General features: G+C 43.5%; 1 protein-coding gene across 1 annotated transcript in view; it reads right to left on the bottom strand.

Moving 5' to 3' along the window:
• Window positions 1-13914, bottom strand: part of Kcnq3 (potassium voltage-gated channel subfamily Q member 3) — a 360138-nt gene that overhangs the window by 39088 nt on the left and 307136 nt on the right. The window contains exons 5-8 of the mRNA XM_045143089.1: window positions 9744-9899; window positions 8428-8538; window positions 4238-4333; window positions 2783-2877 (exon numbers count right to left, since the gene is read on the bottom strand). Coding sequence (XP_044999024.1) covers window positions 2783-2877; window positions 4238-4333; window positions 8428-8538; window positions 9744-9899 — 458 coding nt within the window. The remainder of the gene's footprint in view (window positions 1-2782; window positions 2878-4237; window positions 4334-8427; window positions 8539-9743; window positions 9900-13914) is intronic.

Here is a 13914-nt window from a genome sequence, read left to right as displayed (position 1 = left end):
AATTAATTTACTTAATCCTCATAACAACCTTTTACAAAAGAGTTAAATAAATTACATAATTCCTTGGTTAGGAAGAAGAAACAGCATCCAAACCCAGGCCATGTGGCCCACCCTGTAATCCTGCACACATATTTATGACTCTGAGCTTTTACTCAGGCTCTGCCTAAAACCTTCTAGCAGAACAGTCTTACTCACCCACTAAGTCCACCAGGGCCCCATGTCAGCCAGGGCATTCTACCCTGTGGTACCTAGAAGTGGTTCCCCAAGACTGTGATTTGGGAGTTCAGTGTCTTCCTTACCCCTTCCTCTCCACTATGGCTCACGAGAACCTCCCTTGCAGACTCAACCAGCACAGGCTGAGCAACCTGCCAAGGACCAGATCTCGGGGCTGCTGCTTTCACACAGCTTTCTAAGTTTCTACTTTTCAAAATGAGTATCATTATTCAAATCCTTTGACTCAACTTGTACCCAATTCCTTCTGTAAAATAACCATTTCTTTCCAGAGCAACAATGGAAAGACGATAGGCTTGGGCATGAGAACTGGGCTCCAGTCTTTGTTCTATCACTACTAGCTGGATCACATCAGGCAAGCTAATAAATCTCACTGATACTCAGAGTCTTTACATGTAAATATGGTTTCAGGAGCTGAGAAAGAGAGGAGGAGAAGAGTAATTATGAATAGAGGAAATATTTCTGTCTGATGGAAAGAAATTGTTCTGGAATTAGTGTGTTGAATGGTACCAGCTTTGTGAACATATTCAAAACTACCAAATTCCCCATGCTAAAAGGGTCGTACTTTTTAAGGTATGTGCAATCTTGTGTGCAGCAAAATTCATTGATACATCTCAATAAAACTATTGCTAAAAAGATAAGCAAGCATCAAAAATCCTTTGGGAGGCAGGAGAAGACACACAGGGTGTAGGGCTGCTTCTCTGTCATTAGCATGTAGTGTTGGTGGGGACTCAGGGACATTCTTTTCCCTTGTTTAAGAACGGTTGCTAAGCACATTTTTCTAGTAATTTAGTACTTTTGTCCTTGAAGAAAAAATAAAGCAATGTTCTTTCTTAGTTTAAAAGCCATTCCCATATCACAGCAGCTGTCTGCATTACAATGTGGTTCTCCAAGTGTCTGACAGCTAGGACAATACCTTATTTATAATAAATCAACCAAAAAGAATAGGCCCATTGCCAAGGCCTTGGGATGCACAGAAAATGAAAATCATCTTGGTTCCATATCCAATGTGGGTGTACCGGCACATGTACTTGTATCCAAGGTCATTCTGTTTTGTTAAGGGTGACACACCTGTCCATACTAGGATGATTCTGATGTACGCCATCTTAAGCCCTAGACAATTGCAACAGTAAAAGAAAAAGTTTTCTAAACAAACTTAACTATGTAAATTACATTCTGAATAATTAAGTCTAAGTCAGAAGACATATTAAGTAAAGTTAGTACTAAGTAAACCCAAACGTGTCATTCATTCATTTAAATCTTCACTCCTCTTATCTCTATAACCCTTCTACAAGTTACTGGTCCCTAATGCTTTTCTGAGAACCCCTCTCTTGTCTCCCTTTTTACTGCTTTCATCTTGGCTCATGCTATCAGACCCTCTTAAGAATCAAAGTATGGTGGAGTTCAGATGGAACAGGTTGCGTTGCAGGTCCTGAAGGTCCTGATTGGGTTTTGAAGTTTCGTCTCTTTGTTTCCATCACTGACTGAAAGGTGATGTACAGGGTAGAGTCAACAGAACCCCAACCCCTTCTGTCTCCTTCAATCTCTAGCACAATCTAGACATGAGAACAGTAGGATGACCTAAGAGAGTGTTTGGGGTCCAGTCATAAGTCCTATAAATTCTAAGCTGGCAAGGAGCATCTTGCTTTAGAAACCCAGGTAATGAGAGGAACATGGGCTTTGGCAGATGTTGAGCAAAATGTCCTTCAGCTCACTGAACTGAATCACACCTAATCACATAAAAAAAATTCAGCTCATTTTTTCTAAGTGTACACTATGGGTAAATTTGTTAGAATAAAAACAGGGCTCCTGGATAAGATGGTTTTCCTACCACACCTCCATCAGAATCATTGAAGGTGGATGTTGATATTGCATTTTCAGAATACCACAATTCTAGCACACCTTGACATTTGAGATTCTGTAACATCTCTCAGAGGACCTGAGAGGCTTACATATCCTGGAACATGTTGGGTGTCCAACCTATCTACCTTTTCCTACATGGTAGCCATGGGAAGATAGTATGTATACACAGTCCCTTAAATCAACCTTAAAGTCCCTTAAATCAACTTCCTGACTTTTAGAATACAAAACATTTTAGACTAAAGAGGATTTCTCAGTTCTCCTCTTCTACCTTCCCTTTGCTGAAGCTCACAGTGGTCTACAGATACCAGCCACAGCCAGGTAAGATAGCACATGGCAGATTACCATGGTGGGTGACTGAACTTCTCCCCCTTCCTCTGTCCTCTAATTATGCTGAAACATTAATGGGACTTTCCAATCATAGCTACTTCATAATGTCCAACTGCTTACCTCTTGCTGAACACTGGAATTATCTGGTAAGTAAAAGCTAGGGACACCTGGCCACATTCCTGAGGATTAACTTAATCAACCTGGGTGTGGTCTGACATTAGGTGATGCTAATGTGTGGTTTACATTAAGACCATTAAGACCATAGCATTGACCTAAGGACATCCTTTAGCTCTGGCACAAAACCAGCCTATAGAAGGGAAGGTCAGCCACATCTTGAGCATTCAGACAAATGTCCACTTGCCTGAAAAATGGAAAAGAGACAACTGATTCATAAAATCTCCAGGTTGCCACCAGGTCCATCCTGTTGGGGTTGGTAGCATAATATCTCCAGGCAGCCTGAGAATAAAAGAGAGGCAGAAATGACATGGTGACATGAAATTTTCACATAGAATTTGAATGCAACTTAAGATAATATTCACAGAATCTAAGGATCTTGTACATTTATAGCTTCTTTGGGAAGAAAAACCTTCCTCAAAACTATAGTTAGTTTTGCTTTGGGCTGGGCTGTGGAGAGATGAACTGGAATAGAGGGATGAGGATATAAAACCCCTGGCAAGGAACAGGACAGTACTTTCCAGAAGCTTCTCTGAAACTTCTCAGTCAATTAGACAGAAAAGCAGGTATTTCTCTGTCTCTGCGTGTGTGCCACTCTGAGTCTACGTGACAGCATGGAGGATAGTTTTGACTCCAGGATGCGGGATCCGCTAGGATGCGCTAATGGCTTGGATTTGGGAGATAAAGGAGAAATCAGGCTGTTTAGGACTGGGACTGGACTGGAAACCATGTCATGTGGAATATCATTATGGTGCCATCCCTGCTGGCTCAGACACTATTTTCTGTGTCTAATTTTTCCAACAGCCCATATAACCAAATGTTCATGAGGCAGAAACTCCTTCTGAAGTATCACAGGAAATGCTTCTGCTATCTTATAACTTTCACTGCTCTGTCCCCAACCCATGGTGAAAGGAGTGATGGTGATAAGGAGGGGCAGGTATCCAACATTCCCTGGTCCGTAGTTGTTCAGGGGCAGGACAGATGGGTAAAGTGGTTTGATATTTGGGCATGTTTGGCTTTTCTTCCCCCCCCCCCCCCTGCCCTCTCTCTCTCTCTTAGCATATGGGCTTTCTATTGCTGGCAAACATGAGGGGACCACATTAGCTCACTGGATAAGTGCCTGCTTGTATTGTTAGTTTCCTCTTCCCTGTGGGTCATTAGATCAAGCATAGGGTGGGAAGTAGAATAAACAGGCAGCTCAGAAAGGCCACTCTTAATATTAGCACCACAGCAGATGGTTTCGCCCTTGAGTCCTGCATCCATTTCTTGAGTGGCTTAGAACTTAGGTGGGAAAGCAGTAGGATTTTTCACTGTCAACACACACAGAGGCCGTATAGGTGCCCTGGTGATGGTGATGGTCGTGACTACCCATAAAGAGCTCATGCAAGCTAGCCCTCTGCTGCCAGTGGTACACACACACACACACACACACACACACACACACACCACACATACACACACACACACCACACACACACACACACACACACATACACACACACACACACACACACCACACATACACACACACACACACACACACCACACACACACACACACACACACACACACACACACATACACACACCCCCCCCACACACACACACACAGTATTCCTTATCCCATTCTCAGGCAGACAGACCTGGATGAGCTCAGCAGCTGGTTTCCTTCTCTTCTCAAAGTGCTTCTGACGGTGCTGCTCCTGCACCTTGAGTGCCAGTCCTGACCCCAGGATGCCCTGCAGGGAGCAATCAGGCCCATGTCAGCACCACTGGGCTTTTGTGTTAGGTCAGCCCCACTGCTGGGCGGCAGGTAAGGGAGGCTCCCTGACTCCTCAGCCCCACTGCTGGGCGGCAGGTAAAGGAGGGCTCCCTGACTCCTCAGCCCCACTGCTGGGCGGCAGGTAAGGGAGGGCTCCATGGCACTCTGCAGTCTTGCAATGGCAACGCTGCATGGTGGAGAGAAAGGGGAAGATTCCTTCCTTCCTTCCTTCCTTCCTTCCTTCCTTCCTTCCTTCCTTCCTTCCTTCCTTCCTTCCCTCCTTCCTTCCTTCTCTTGGAGAGCAGGCTTCCAGTTCTGACTGCTACAGTCCAGCTGTGAGGCCTTGGACAAGGTTCTTATCTAGGCTACATCACCATCTCTTCCACAGGGCTGTCAGACCATAGTTCCTACCTTGCAATAATCTTAAGAAAGAAACAGAAAATGTCTAGGGCTTGCTTTGGTAAGGAGTATAACACAGAATAGATATTAAATATCAAGAGTATTTTGGGTCAAGGACTATATGCAGAATCCTCTAATTGGGTCTGTTTGATTCCCATGCTAGCACAATGTGGGTATAGTAGATGGAAACACATGCTATCGGAGGTGACGGAGACTTAGATATGGTGCAGTACCTCCAAACATCTCACCTGTGTCACAGGTGAGAAAACTGAGATTCAGGAAGATCATAACAAAGCAAAATAGCTTAGGAAAATACAAGGAAGTTGAGATTGCTAATGGATATCGGGGCACACAGTCCAACAGGTGCCATCTATTTTTACTGTCACCAGTCCACTTTAGGAATGACCCAGGGAAGTAATTCTATCACATGTCAAGAGGTACTATTGAGAAAAATTCATTTTCTCTTAATATAAAGCAGTAAATGTTAGGATCAAGGAAGTGAGCTCACATGTATGAAGAGCCTGTATGTACAAGGTGTTGTGAACACATGGGTGTGACAGACTCCCAGCCTCCCTGGATGTCAATCCTTGAGACACAGGTGGAAATATGTAAGACCATGTGGAGTCAGAATAATGCCCAGAGAGGGAGTGACTAACTCAGCCTAAAGAAGGCGCAGACTTGAACTTGGGTTTTGGGAGAGGTTTTGGTGGGATCACTTAGGGCATGGGGAAACAGTTCAAGACACAGGAGGGGACAAGACAACCATGCATAAAGGAACAGATGAAATGATAAGATACACACACACACACACACACACACACACACACACACGTATATATATCTGTGTGTGTGTGTATGTATATATATATGTTTAGGGTAGAGAAGGGGTTTAAAGTTGAGGCTGAGAAATTGAGCTGGGGCCAGGCAGTAAGGGCATCCCTTGTTCTTGGATTAGAAGAATCAATATTGTGAAAATGGCAATCTTACCAAAAGCAACCTACATTAATCTACATTTAATGCAAACCCATCAAAATTCCAATGGCATTCTTCATGGAAATAGAAAAAAATCCAAAAATTCATTTGGAAGAACAAAATATCTCAAATATCTAAAACAATACTGAGCAACAAAAATAAGGTTGGTGGTATCACCTTATTTTAACCTATGCTACAGAGATATAGTAACAAAAACAGCATGATACTGGCACAAAGGCAGAAATACAGATCAACAGAACAGAACAGAGGACCCAGATGTAAGTCTGGGTAGCTATAGCCACCTGATATTTGACAAAAATGCCAAAAATACCCATTGGAGAAAAGACAGCCTCTTCAGCGAATGGTGCTGGGAAAACTGGATACATATCTATAGAAGGGTGAAAATAGATTCTTCTCTCTCTTCATGCACAATATTAAGTCCAAATGGGTTAAAGACCTAAAATTCTGAAACTGATAGAGAAAAAAGTAGGGAAAACCCTTCAACATGTTGGTCTTGGTAAAGACTTTCTGAATATAACCATAATTTCTCAGGTAACAAAACCACAGATTAACCACTGGGACCTCATGAAGATTTTGTATGGCAAAGGACACTATGAATAAAACAAAGAAGCAACCTACAAAATAGGGAAAAAAATCTTTGCCAGCTCTACATCTGATAGAGGATTAATATCTAGGATATACAAAGAACTAAAAAATTAAATAATAAATCAAACAACACAATTAAAAAATGGGCGATGGAACTAAATAGAGAATTCTCAAAAGAAGAAATACAGATGGCATATAAGCATCTAAGAAAAATGTTCTACGTCACTAGTCATCAGGGAAATGCAGATTAAAACTACATTGAGATTCCTTCTCATTCCTGTCAGATTTGCCACCATCATGAAAACAAATGACCATAAATGCTGGCAAGGATGTGGAAAAAGAGAAACCTTTCTATACTTTTGGTGAGAATGAAATCTGGTCCAGCCATTGCAGAAATCAGTGTGGAGGTTCCTAAAACAGCTAAAAATAGATCTACCATATGACCCAGCTATAGCACTCCTAGGCATATATCATAAGAACTCATCTCATTACCTTAGAGATACTTGCTCAGCCATGTTTATTGCTGCTCAACTCACAATAACTGGGAAATGGAACCAGCCTAGATGTCCCTCAACTGGTGAGTGGATATTGAAGACATGGCACATTTATACAATGGAGTTCTACTCAGTGGTAAAGAAAAAAAAATTATGAAATTTGTAGGAAAATGGATGCATCTGTAAAAGATTATACTGAGTGAGGTAACCCAGGCCCAGAAAGCCAAGCATCACATGTTTTCTCTCATATGTGGATCTTGGTTAAGCATGATTGGGCTTCTGTGTGAGTAGGAAGAAAACTCATTACCATAGCCCAGTAAGCTAGAAAAGAGATATAAAGGGAAGAGAAAGCAAGGGAAAGGGTACTCAATAGGATGGTATTGTATATATGTAAGTAGAAGAATAGATTAATGGGGGTAAAAAGACCCAAGTGAGGTCAGAGGAAGAGATTGAGTAAAGGAAAGGTGGAGGGAAGGCTAATCAAAATCTAAGAGGATATAAATAACTCATATGGAAACCTACTTTCTTGGACAATGCAATACTCAGGAGCCATAGATTGTTACTAGAAAATTTTCAATGCCAGGGATGGGATACCTTCCAGTGAGTTGTTGGCCAGGAAAGTCCCTGATGCCCCCAAAACATTACAGGCCATTGCCAAGGCCCTTGGTTTCCCACCAGGAATATGGTAAGACCCTATTGCTGAAGCCTCCACATACTTGGGTGCAAGGCCACTGAGAAATCCTGCTGGAATTGAGCCAATAACCTCCTCCATGTAGTCCAGCTGACAGAAAGCTGGAAGAATATTCTGCATGCAATTCAATGGAAGAGAGAGAAATCACCAGTGAAGATACTCAACAGTGGACACTGCAAGCCTTATTTATATTTTGCCAGCCAGGCCAAATGTGCCAATGTATGCAATAGTGGCACGTCTATTATGATGGAAACTAACTGCCCTGCAATTGGAGTGGAGGCCTGCTCCATGGGAGGGAATACATCCATGATACTGAAAACCTACAACAGAGGTAGTCATGAGCCCTAGGAGTGTAATGTCTGCTGCTGTCTGGCTAAATGTATATGCTATGCTCATCAAACTGCCCAGTAAGCACTTCTCTTAATATTCATACCTATATATTAATGATACTCTCACTCTGGGTAGAGAACCTTCCCTTTTCAGATGGCAGTGACCTTGGGGTGACTCAGAGGCATCATAGTGCTAGAAAGAAGTGATAGGAGTGCTCAGCACTGCAATATCTCTATCATACTTTCCAAGGCTCAGGATCCCTTGTGGAAGATGTGGCAGAAAGAATGTAAGAGCCAAAGGAAAGGTAGAACTCCTTACAACTTGCTCTTCTAGACACAAAATGGCCTGGATATCCATGACCTCACATTGCCTGACACTACCTCTACAAGACCATCATAATAGGAGAAAAAGATCATGGATTCAAAATAAAAGAGAGACTGATTGAGATGGGGAGGGGATATGATGGAGAATGGAGTTTCAAAGGGGAAAGTAGGGAGAGGGAGGGCATTACCATGGGATATTGTTTACAATCATGGAAGTTGTTAATAAAAAAATAATATTTTTTTAAAAAGTACTTACTGCAGGAAGGGCAAAAAAGGAGACACCAATTAAGGAAAAGGTTGCAGCAATCAGACGTCCTTCCCAGGTTTTGGGTGTCTTGTCTCCATAGCCAATAGTGGCCAATGTGATCTGAAGAGAGAGGAGTTCAGATAGAAGTTCTTCAGGGAGGAAAAAAAAAAAAATCAATGACTTATGAACTGAGCTCTGCCTCTAAGCCTCTGTGCCTGCTCAGGTGTTGTTCTTGTGTGTAACAAGATTCCTATGGGAGAAAAGGCACCAAGTACTAGGGAACTTTTGTGGGAGCTTTATGACCAAAATTTGTGTCTAAAGTTGTCCTACTTACAGTCCACCAGTGAACACATGCTTCAATAATTTCAAAAAAGTAATATACTTTGCATTTGGGTTTGTGTGTGCATGCACATATGTACAGTTGACCCTCTGTGTCTACAGATTCCACATCTTTGTATTTAATCAGCTATGTATTAAATATATTTGAATAATAGTAATAATACAACAAAATAAAAAAATGCAACCAGGAAGCATAGTATGACAGCTACGTACACAGCACTTATATTTGAGTATGTACTAGTGTTAATAATGTAGAGATGATTTGTACCTACAGAAGGATGTATGTGGCTTGTGTGCAAATACTCTAATGTTTTATATACAAGGGACTTGAGCACCAGCAGAGTTTGATATCTTTGCAGGGAGTGAGGTTATCAAAACCAATTCCTTCTTTACACTGAGAGATGACTGCATCTGCGAATGTGTGAACTTATACATGGCATGATTATGAACTGTGCCAAACCTTCTAATGGCTGAGAGGCCTTAAATTAATCAACTAAGTTCCCTTTTCTGATCCTCATCTCTCATTTCCTACCTCAGTTCTAGGTATTTGAACTTAAAGGTTCATTAGGCACATATCAGAGTGATGCTAAAAAGCACAGTAAGACTCCAGTGAGTGTCAGCTCACTGTGGGATGTGGCTGTGCATGTCCAGACGTGTCCTCCAGGCTGGGTGTACACAGGTGCAGTTGTTTGCATGTGTGTGGCTTGTCTGATAGCAGCCTAGGGCTAATTGACTTAGATGACCATGACTGTTGTGAGCTCTGGCTTTGAATACACACCATAGAACTGTCCATTCTGAGAGTGCTCATTGTTGGTGAGAGTTTGCTCTCTTCTGTGCACAGACTCAGGGGTGGAAGAAGACCAGCTCTTACCTCAGACTGCAGAACGCAACTGCCTGATTGTACCCAGGCCAGGTCTTCCCACCTCTCTCTGCGTTCAGCAGTCAGTCCCCTCCCCAGAGGGCTGGCCTTCCAGAAGGTGACTCACCAGGCCCCACCACAGGGCATCTGCATAGGTCTCAAACTCCTCTTTCATCTCCTCGCCTTGTGCATCCACCTCTGGCACATCTTTCTCCACCAGGTAGACGAGAAATGAAGACAGAATGAGCGTCAGGAAACCGATATACCAGGCTGTGATGAGTTCCTGGAACAGTCGGCAGTGAGTGAGGGAAGCACCGGCGTCATCAGGAGTCTGGCTCGAGTCGGACATGCTAGAGATTCATTCTAGATTTACCAGCTCTGTTACTGGGGCAAGTTCCATTCTCTGACCCTCCCCTTCCATTATTGTCAAGTGGGATCATGAATACAGACATTATTTCTATTATTCATGAGTGAAACCATGTGGATTCTAGCAGGAGAGGAAGACTTCCATTCAAGGTGAGCTGGATAGCACAGTTTGTGTGGCTTCAAGGGAAGGCTAGGAGGAACACCCAATGCTCCTAAGATACACTCAGGTGGTAACTAGACCATGTGTATTCTGAGATTGTCACTGGAACCACTGGTAGAATTCAGATAAAGAGTGGGTTTTTTAAAATTATTTTTAATTTTTATTTTTTATTTAGTTGAGAGCGACACAGAGAGAGAGGCAGATAGACAGAGAGAATGGGCCTGCCAGGACTTCCAGCCACTGCAAATGAACTCCAGATGTGTGGGCCCCCTTGTGCGTATGGCTAACATGGGTCCTGAGGAATCGAGCCTCAAACCGGGGTCCTTAGGCTTCACAGGCCAGTACTTAACTGCTGAGCCATCTCTCCAGCCCAAGAGTGGTTTTTTAAAAATATTAAGTGGTCTTATGTTGATTTAAGACTTATGAAAATTAAAGCATATGAAGTGGGGCGTGGTGGCGCACGCCTCTAACCTCAGCATTGGGTGGCAGAGGTAGGAGGATCGCCGAGAGTTCAAGATCACCCTGAGACTACATAGTGAATTCCAGGTCAGCCGGGGCTTCAGTGGGCCTCTACCTCTCAAAACCAAAAGTAAATAAATAAAGCATATGAGAAAGGTGAGAGCTGTGATTTTTAAGGATATTACCGCTTAGAGAGAACACCTAGTTAACAAGTCAGCGTGTAAGTGGGTGAAGAGGCAGAGTGAGGAGAGTGGAGAGGTGGTGATGGAAAAGAATCACTGGAGCCTCCACAACCCGAATGCACACTCCCCAGTGGTCTCTCCTCATTCTCTTCCAGTGCCAATCATGATGGGCTGGATGGGAAGGATGTCAACGTTATAGAGAAGCCCGGGCTCCTAGTGAAGCATCTCTGAAGAAAGTGTTAGCCTTGCCATCTTCCCCGTGGTTGATCATCCACAGTCAGCCTGCTGCCTTTGGGTCGGGAGAGTCTCACGGACAGGGCTGCCCCCCACCCATGTGAGTGCCTTGTGCACTGTCCATGCTGCAGGGACAACTAAAGATCTGTGAACATTTTGCAGAATCACGTAACCTTTGCTCCACTTCCTGGAACAACATTTTCTTTCCTCACTAGAGATAATAGTGTTCTGGTTTTGAATCTGGATTCTCCTAAAATACTTCTTCCCCAGTTAGTAGGGATGGGAATGCCATGGGACCATTTTAGGAGATAGGATCTAGCTGGGGAAAATATGCCACTAGGGTGGGGGTTTCAAGGTTCCAGTCGTACTCTTTGTGTCCTGATTCTCTATGACATGGGTAGACTGCGCTGCACACTCCCACTGCCATGGACTGGACAGATCCACCATGGCGCATGGAAACCCCCTAAAGCCTTGCGCCAAAATAAATCCTTTCCCTTTAAGTTGTTCCTGACAGGTATTTTGTAACAGCAATGAAAAAGAATACAGAGATCACCTGATTTTGCTTTACCATTGTTTTCTAGAAACTTTGCATCTCTAACACCTCATTATGCTTATTTGTTCAGAACATCACCTCCCCGGGACATCACATCCACACAGCCCTCCTATGCGCTCACACCGTAATAGAGAAGAAGAAGGCCAGAGGCTGAGCAGCGCTGGAAAATTTGCAGGTCTTCTTCCTCTGAAAGGATCTGCCCCAAAGGAAGTTTAGGAGAGGAAAAGCAAGTTGCATAGTCCCTCCCCAGTAGCTATCTAAATGCCAGTCTCTTGCTTGGTAAAATGTGGTGTCTGTTTTCTCAAACCCTCTGGACCCTGGATGCAAGTCAGACATTTCCTTCAGTGCCTAGCTACAGAAACAGCTGTCTGCTCATGTGCATTTGGAGGAGCCGGCAGTGCTGGATTATTAAGAGGTGGTATAACAGCATCAATGGGGAGTGAAAATGGGCCCCAAGTCTGTGATTTGCAGTCATTTAGAACACTCTTCAAGGTAATTTTGACTGAACACACTTCTTTCTCCAGCAGCTCTGTAGCAGAAATTGCCTCCTCCACATGCCGAGGTTCCTGGCGGTCACATTAGGGCTAAGGGGCTGTTGTCCAGCCAGTGTGGAGAAGTGACAGATACAATTGCTTTCTTGTCCCTTAAGTCTACTCTGCAGGATGTACTAGACCTTCCTCTCCAGGGTCAGTGGCTTTGGGCCTTAGTGTCCAGACATGAGACCTGCCCAGCATACTCACACACTGGGAACAAGGCAGTAATGATTAGTGCTATGTGGCAGGGATCCTGGGGTTTATTTGTTTTGGGAGTAGTACCTGGCCTGTGCTCACTGAAAAATCCACTTTAAAAGTCTAACCCTGTGTAACACGCTCCTTCCTTTCTGTACGTCCGAGTACTCAAGGGGTCAAGCATAGAGCTTGACCAAGAGTGCAATGAATGGATGGAGAAGTGAATTGTATGTGCTTATCCAGCAAGGGCAGTGATGTCTCTTGGGAGAAGTTTCCTCTCTGCTGCAGAATCCTAGACCTTCATAAGCACCCATGCCCTATGCTGCGGAGCACAGCGAGAGCTCTGTACATCCAGGCACATGAGCAGAGTTCTGCTCAGGAGCCCTCCCCTCCCTGGGAAAGAGGTCTATCTCAGGTGAAGAGTGTGACTGCAGTGTGAGACTGTCTTTGCTGAGGAGCTACTTGCACATAGTTCCCAGCCATTAAATAGAAACTGGGAGATCCTGGGAATTGATTCTAACCTGCAGGGAGGCAGGACTAGATTCAAAACCAGACATTTGTGTGCCAAAGCTGTGCATGGACATGAGGCTATGACTGGACTTTGGAGTGTGCTGGGATCATGACCTCTGTAAAATGAAGTCAAGGAAGAAAGAAGTCTGAAAGGGAAGTTCTAACCTTCCCAATATTTGTGGCCAGAGGTAACACTGATAGGAAGTAAAACACTTGTGGTAAGAAATTTCATTCTGAGGTGAAAGATTCCCAGGGAATTTGTTTTAATTTCATTTCATTTATATAGTCATGCTGCATAGTGATTTTGCTGTAAATAAGGGACTCATGCATCACCAACTGAAGTATAACTATCTTACAAGCACATTCTGTGAGGTTTCCACAATAACAAAGTCACCTAGTTACATACTAGTCAGAAGATATCCCCATTATGTATATGCATGTATGTGGTTTATGAACAAGAACACATTTGAAACAGGAAATGCTTCTGTTAGTTACTTACTACTTTCCAGACACTTACATACACCTTTCCCATGAGAACAGTTAGAAGGAGCCTCATTTTACTCCTGAGAAAGCTTGCTAAAAGTAGAGTGATAACTTTAAAGTCTTGCCATTAGAAGACAAGAAAGCTAAATTTTGATCAAAGTTGCTATGTGTCCCCTAAGCATGTGTCTAATGTACTGTAAGATGCTATCTAAGGAGAAACACCCTCTAGTGAATGTATGTTTGTACCTGAGCTATAACAACCAGGAGCTGTGGGGGAGCTATGGGGCTGTCCATTTGGAGGCACCATGGTCAAGTGAGTACTTACAGGGAAAGCTCTGAGCTCCTAGATGTCAAATTGCCCAGGTTCACATCCTCAGGTCCAGCTCCCTAGAGTCAGAGTCTGAGGCTGGGGCTTAGTACATGTGATTTATATACATGGGATTTCTGATGAGGTGGTCATCTGGGCTTCCAGTAAAGGCATGGCCACCATGGTCAATGCACAAAAAGAGACTCTCTCTGAGCTGGATATGTTCTCAGGACTACTCATGTATTAATGCATTTCTCTTGTACCAACCTTAGGAGGGATTATTATTTCCACTACATCATGTCCTCTGTAAAATGAG

Source organism: Jaculus jaculus, chromosome 2 (assembly GCF_020740685.1).
Source record: "Jaculus jaculus isolate mJacJac1 chromosome 2, mJacJac1.mat.Y.cur, whole genome shotgun sequence".
Classification (NCBI taxonomy): domain Eukaryota; kingdom Metazoa; phylum Chordata; class Mammalia; order Rodentia; family Dipodidae; genus Jaculus; species Jaculus jaculus.
This window is presented reverse-complemented; position numbering and strand designations above follow the sequence as displayed.